This window comes from Acinonyx jubatus, chromosome A2, assembly GCF_027475565.1.
Source record: "Acinonyx jubatus isolate Ajub_Pintada_27869175 chromosome A2, VMU_Ajub_asm_v1.0, whole genome shotgun sequence".
In the NCBI taxonomy this organism is placed as follows: domain Eukaryota; kingdom Metazoa; phylum Chordata; class Mammalia; order Carnivora; family Felidae; genus Acinonyx; species Acinonyx jubatus.
In genome coordinates, this window is record NC_069383.1 from 46509440 (window position 1) to 46516542 (window position 7103).

The 7103-nt window shown below is 52.9% G+C and overlaps 1 protein-coding gene across 2 annotated transcripts in view; it reads left to right on the forward strand.

The window, feature by feature from the left end:
- The window catches only part of CRHR2 (corticotropin releasing hormone receptor 2), a 47052-nt gene extending 44662 nt beyond the window's left edge, over nucleotides 1-2390 (forward strand). For both annotated transcript variants that reach the window (XM_027075206.2, XM_027075207.2), the window contains one exon: nucleotides 476-2390. In XM_027075206.2, coding sequence (XP_026931007.1) covers nucleotides 476-616 — 141 coding nt within the window. In that variant the 3' untranslated portion in view covers nucleotides 617-2390. The remainder of the gene's footprint in view (nucleotides 1-475) is intronic.
- The last annotated feature ends 4713 nt before the right edge of the window (nucleotides 2391-7103 follow it).

The following is a 7103-nucleotide window of genomic DNA, read 5'->3' on the forward strand; positions in this document are numbered from 1 at the left end:
GGGTCTGTCAGCAGGTGGAGGAGGTTGGAGGAAGGACTTTCAGGAGGGAGAGCGGTGCTGAGTATGCACGAGGAGCTCACAGTTCGGCAGATGCCCCAGGAGAGCGAGAGGCAGATCTGAGAAGCTGCTGTGGTCCCACCATAGCGATGAGGTGGCAGAGGGATGGGGCAGGGAAGGCAGGGTGTCCCAAGGAAGAGTGGGGACTGGGAACTTCTCCAGGAGAGGGATGAGGCCAGAGGGCCCCGGTCAGTGCAGAGGAGGGAAGAGGCGCCAAGGCTGAGATTCCAAGGCCAACAGGGGCTTCAGGGGGAGGACCTGCCTTTGGAACCAGCCAGTGCCTGGGTGTGAGGGTGGCGGTCAGAAGGGCGCCCCACCTCCCTTGAAGGGCCCTGCGAGGGGCAGGGGGCAGGGGAGAAGTCTCTGGGTCCCAGGACTGGCCCCCGCAGGCCCGGCTGAGCCTCTGCCTCTCCCGCAGGTGCGCTCGGCCGTGAGAAAGAGGTGGCACCGCTGGCAGGACCACCACTCCCTCCGAGTGCCCGTGGCCCGGGCCACGTCCATCCCCACGTCGCCCACACGGATCAGCTTCCACAGCATCAAGCAGACGGCCACCGTGTGACCCCTCCGCCACCCCGCTCGCCCATCACTCCACCTTAGGGACAGCTTCCCCATCCTTGTCTGGCGCCTGTCTCTGGGTTCACCTTGCTGTGCGGGCCCTGGTGGGGGCGGAAGGGAGGGAAGAGACCAGCCCGGCCAGCCGGAGAGAGGCTGTGCAGCAGGCGGCGTGAGAGGCTCTCAGGAGCCAGGGCCGGCTGGGCCGGAAGTGTCAGTGCAGAGGGAGCAGAGGGGAGTCACAGGGACCAGCCCACCCCCCCCAGAGGAGCAGTTTACAAGTCTTCAGGCATTTGCCCATACCAGCCTCTCACTGTATCCTCACCGTAGCCCCATTCACAGATGAGGAAACTGAGGCCCTGAGCCAGAAGGGGCCTGCCCAAGTCCTACAGCTAGTTCTCTGCAGAGCCGGGGGTCCCCACTGCCCCCTTCAATGCGGTTGGCTCTCCTTGCCTTCTGCCTCCGTGCTCAGTGCTGCCCTCTGCGGTTGAGGGTGGTGGTCACAGCAATAGGAAGTAAAGGATTAATTTGGCTTCATCCCAGGGGCTCTCACCTACCCCCCACCCGAGACCAGGTCATCTCTCTGCCCCTCCCCAACCATGCTCCTGTCCCTGGGGTCCTAGGAAGGATGCTGCTTCCTGTCTTGGGAGACCTCTTCTCCACAGGCTCGGGACCTTGGGGAGGGACTTGTGGGGAGGAAGACACAGTTAGGGCAGCCATACAGTTAGGCCAACCAGAAGGTGTAGTGCAGGACAAGGGAGGAGGAGGCTGCCCCCGACTCCCCCGCCGGGGCAAGGAGTAGGACTGGAATATCAGAAACCAAAGTGGGTCTTTGATGATTAGAACCAATCTCCCAACCCCCACCTCAGACTGGGCTTCATTTCAGCCTCCCCTTCAGAAACCACGTCTCTGCTCTCTGCGAAATAAACCATGCCTCTGTGGAAACAGCCTCCCCTCAGGTCAAGTCAACCAGGCATGCGAAGGGGTGCTGTGGCCAAGGATGGGGGGCTGGATCCATTTTCGTTTGCAGAGCCCATGGCCCTGGCCTAGGGCTGGTTCTCCATCTCTGACCTATGTGTCTGCAGGTCTGTCCATTATCATTCCCCAGGACAGTGTCTGCCCCTCCTCCCCAACCAAGGGCAGTTTAATTCAGCACAGAGGACGGGTGCAATTCACACAGCAGGCCGCAGCCCGTCCCAAAGGCCAGTGTCCTGAAATCCAGAGGCAAGTGTAGACAAGGCCCCAACGGTCTCCGTGAACAACCATGAGGGAGTTTCCAGGAGACGGTGGGAGTGGAAGGGACTGAGGAGCCATCAGGCCAGGATTCAAAAGGGCTTTTGGGAATACTCCCAAAACATTTTTTTTTTGTAATCCGGTATCCCATCTTGCATGTTTTTAAGTTGACATCTAATATTTTCTACATACATTTTTAAATGTGCAAGAGAGAGTGATATCTGGCATTCGGCAAATATTCACATTTTAACACAAACCTGCCACAACACTTTAAAATACATCGTTCAGAATCCCAACACAACAGTGATTTAATAACCACCCTCATCTGTTTAAAAAAACATGCTAACCAGCTAACTCTCCCTCAACAGCAAAAAATTTTACATTGTTCCTTTTCACTTTGAACTTGTATCTTCATTCCATTTCCCCTATGGAATTTTCTAGTAATGCAGTATTTTTACGGTTGAAAGTATTCCTTTGCTCACCTTATCATACTTCTCTGCCACAAAATATATTTATAAATTGAAATAGAAATATTTAATTTTCTGCGACCGAAATCTGTAAGTTTTTTGAAAACGTCTTCCAGATTGAGTTGTTACCACTATTTTTCATATAAGATACAGTATACAATTGAATCACACAACACAGACACTAAACGTTTTTGTAAGTCGATGTTAAACCTCAAAAGGGAAATGTATTGGAAACACATCTTAATGGAATGGATAGGCATTTCATCGTTAATGAATCCATGGGTGAATATTTGTTGCAAGAACGAATCAGGACTCAGCATCGTTTCTTTTCTTTTTTCTTTTCTTTATTTTTATATCCCCACACGCTGAGAAGCCTTTGCACATAAATAAGTAGAGGTCACACACTTCTCTGAACTCCCCAGATGGATGCCAAAAACTGCATCACGATCTATCATCAAAAATTATGTGTCAGCCACTTGATTAAGTCCTCTTTAAATCTGGCTAAAAAAAAAAAAAAATGAAAACCATCAGCCTTCCCCAAGGGCTTGGCTACGCAGGGGCACCTGGGAGCTGCTTGGCCCTTGGGCTGAGCCAGGAGAGGTTAACCGCTGGCCAACGCACCTGAGTGCTATGCAGCAAAGTGGGGCCACGAAGTGCCTGTTGGAGTTATGAACCTGTAGATGGCAATGATGCCAGCAGGCATGGCAGGTGTGGAGCATCTGTGGGGTGGGAGGTGGAAGGTGAGCTGACATTTTCCTGCTGGGAGGGTCTGTGGGGGAGGTGCTACCCGCGGGCTGAAGCCTCCAGACCCCCGGTTTCCCGTGGAGGAGGCTAACTAGCAGTAGGAAAGAAAATGGACAGAGCGGAATGAAGGCTCACAGAAACTGACCACCAACATGTGGAGGTCCGTAGCCAGAGACACACAGAGGTGCACAGACGTGGAGGCAAACACTCCTGGGGCCACACGGGGAGGCCCAGAGGGACCCGGAGAGACCCCTGGAGACACGCACGGGTGCACCCAGACACTAGATACACACGCGCCCATCCGTCAGTCACTCCCCATTTCCTGGACACCACCCTGTGCCACGTATGGAAATAACACCACTAATAACGCGAGGTTCCTGCTTCAAGAAACTCAGAATCTAGTTGGGAAGAAACAGCTCCCAAACAGTACAAGGTAAAAAGCAGAAGAAAGGATCTGTGCTCTGTGTCCCCGCCTGGCTGGATCCCTGGTGTCCACGTCCACGTGTTGTGGTGAGGGGAGAAGAGGGTCGGGTCCGAGGACCGAAAACAAGTCAGGTTCTGCGGCCAGCCCTTTCCTCAGCTTCCTGGTTTTTCCATCTCTCTGAGCCCACACCCATGGTGGCCCCAAGCCAGACAAGGTTTGGGGGACACAAGAACCTCGGATGCCCTCCCCTACTCCTTTCCCTTCTCCCACTGTCCAGGGAACCCGGGACTGCCACGGTGGGCAATGAGGCAGCTGGGTGGGAAGGGGGCTGTCGCACAATAGGTTCCCCTTCACATGTCTGAGGCTGACGCGGGGTATGTCTGGGGCTGCAAGGCCCAAGGGAGTCCTTTCCTAGCGTGACGCTTCAGCCGGGGTCAGGGAGAAGTCTGTGGAAAAGAGGCTGGCCAGGGGCCCACAGCTCTGAGAACACGCCTGGGTGGCTCAAGGGAACCGACTGGGCTGCTCTTTGAGAAGAGACTTTGGGAACCTCTATTTCCAGACGGGGTGGAATCTGGGAATCTGCACATTAACAAGCCCCCCAGGCGTTTCTGTTGCTGTCTGGCGTGGGAGCTGTGGAACAAGGAAACGTCTCGTCTCCTTTTTCCAACACGCACACATGTACCACTTTGGAAAGGTGAGTGACCTCGCCTGCCTTTCTGGAAGCCTCTAGGGGAAGGCAGTTGTAGCAGGAGGGAAAGAAGCAGGTACGGAACACGTAAATTTTCCCATAAATATGCTTAGTATGATTTCCAGGCTTTACCCCTGAGATGCCACTAAACCTCTTGAGGGAGCCACCACACCTAGAGAAGTCAGTTAGCAGGGGGAATGGGCGGAGAGCGCCCTGAGATCACTGCCCCGTGTTGACTGAGTTTCCCCAGATTTTGTCGGCAGGGATTTCTTTGCTCAGAGCTTGAGGCCCTCCCACAGAGCTGGAGCATGCTTCCCCCACCACAGAACCACCACGGTGCACTCCATCTGGCAAATCCCATCCATCCTACAGGACTCAGCCCGAAGAGCCTCCCTTCCAGGAAGCCGTCCTACCAGTGTCAGTCAGACAAGGCCCCTCTAGGAGCTCCCAGGGCAATCCTTGCCAGGCTCTGCCACCAGGCTGGGAACTGCTCAAGGCATGTGCCATTACTTACGCCCACAGCAAGAACTCTGCACACAGGAGGAGCTCTAGAAATATTCATTGAATAAACTGGCCTTTCGTATTTGCTAGCAACTCACAGGCCAGCGTTCAGTGCCAGCAGGACAGACCAAAGACACAAAGAATCCCAGAGATCTATGAGCTTTGAAAGAGGGAGAAAATCCATTCTCCGGCTCATATCTCCCCTCACCACCAGAACCGGGGGGGCCAGGCCCAGCCTGCGGGCATCCCCCTCTCCGCATGCAGGCAGGAAATTGGAAGAGCACCCCCACATCCTTCCAAGACTCGCCTGCAGGTGTCCATCCATCAGTCTCAGGCTGAGGGGCCCCCAGGCCTTGATGGGCCCTGACTTCCTACAGGGTAGAGTTGGGCCGACCAGACCTGTGCCCCACCCATCTAGGGCTGTGCCTGCTGTCCTGTGCTGGAGGAGTCGAAGCAGCTCTCCCAAGCACACGTCCTGGTTTAGAGGATTAACTGTACGATCGCTCTGCTGAAACCCCACATTGGTCTGAGTACGCATCATGGGCCACACATGCTGCCTGGAGAAATGAAGGAAGAAAGCCAGGGCCACAGAAAGTCTGGAATGTTAGCTACTGCACTTTGGAAAAACAACCGGCGCAAAGGGCCCTTCCAAGGCAAAGCCCCGTATCTGGTCTTGCTGGGCACGTGAGTGAGCAGAAAGGGGCAGGGGGAGCTGATCCTAGCTCCAGAAGAAAACGGACTCTGCTTCTGCTGTGAAAACAAGACAGTAGTTAATTGTGCTTCGTAATCAGATCTGCGGGGCACCGAGCAAGGCCTCCTCTGGCTCGCTGAGGCCCAACCGCGTGCAATAAACAGGCCAGCATCACGCATCCCCACGGAGGCCTCTCTGCCCAAGAAGACAGGGAAATCCTAAGACTTGTCTTTTCTTCCTGCTTCTCCCCAGTTCTGGTCTCCACGTCCCCTGGAGAAGACTGGTGGTGGACCTATTGAGGAGCCCTGCAGATGCCTCCTTTTCTTATTCTTCCTGCTTGGCCTGAATATCTTACCCTTTCGGGGCTTTCCAAAGAATGCACTATGGAGTCTGTGCCTCTCGTTCCTCTCTGTTCCTCCCCCGGCCCTGTGGCTCCAAATCTATCTCAGTCCTCAGTTTGAAACAGATTCTTGGCTGCCCCCACCCCCTTAACGTTGCACACCTAAATGCTAAGGTCTTTATAATGCGGGAGTGTGGAGCGCCTGGGTGGCTCAGTCGGTTGGGCATCCGACTTTGGCTCAGGTCATGATCTCGCAGTCTGTGAGTTCGAGCCCCTCGTCGGGCTCTGTGCTGACAGCTCGGAGCCTGGAGCCTGTTTCGGATTCTGGGTCTCCCTCTCTCTCTGACCCTCCTTTGCTCATGCTCTGTCTCTCTCTGTCTCAAAAATAAATAAATGTTAAAAAAAATAAAAATTAAAAAAAAATAATAATGCAGGAGTGTGGAGTGTGAAGGTCCAGAAAGAATTCTTGAAACATTTCCCAGTGAAAAAAGTTGCTTTCATTATAGCACCAGGACAGGACCTACGGGGCCACACTGCACTTGTGATTACAAGGAGTGACTGATTCTACTTTTTTTTTTTTTTAATTTTTTTTTTCAACGTTTATTTATTTTTGGGACAGAGAGAGACAGAGCATGAACGGGGGAGGGGCAGAGAGAGAGGGAGACACAGAATCGGAAACAGGCTCCAGGCTCTGAGCCATCAGCCCAGAGCCTGACGCGGGGCTCGAACTCCCGGACCGCGAGATCGTGACCTGGCTGAAGTCGGACGCTTAACCGACTGCGCCACCCAGGCGCCCCAGATTCTACTCTTTTTAGTTAGCGGGGGTGATGGATAAGTGAGTCTCTAAGGAATTCGTGTATGTTGAAGGTGAGGTCTACAGGACCTTGAAGGTCTGGCTATTGTCAAGATAAGGTTACCCTTAATTAACTGGTAAATCTAGACATTAGTCATCAGACCCTTTAAGAATGTCATGTTCTGTGTGTCTTAGATGTACAACAGTGGGCCACAAGTTATAAGATGATTTATTCTTAGTCATATTTTTCCCGCCTTTGTTTTTCTCAACATTTACAACTGAAGGAATGAGGGGGAAAAGGCCCTTCCTTGGAATTATAATGGATTCTTTTCCCTACCTAGAAAAAATAGGGGCACCTGGGTGGCTCAGTTGGTTAAGCATCGGACTTTTGGTTTCACCTCAGGTCATGAACTCGTGGTTTGTGAGTTCGAGGCCCGCGTCGGGATCTGTGCTGACAGTGTGGGGCCCACTTGGGATTCTGTCTCTCTCTCTCTCTCAAAATACATAAACTTGAAAAAATTAAAAAGAAAAATATAAACGTATAAAATGTACAAATACTGTGCATTAAATAATGCACAAAATTTCTACAGAAATCCTCAAAAGAACCACAGAC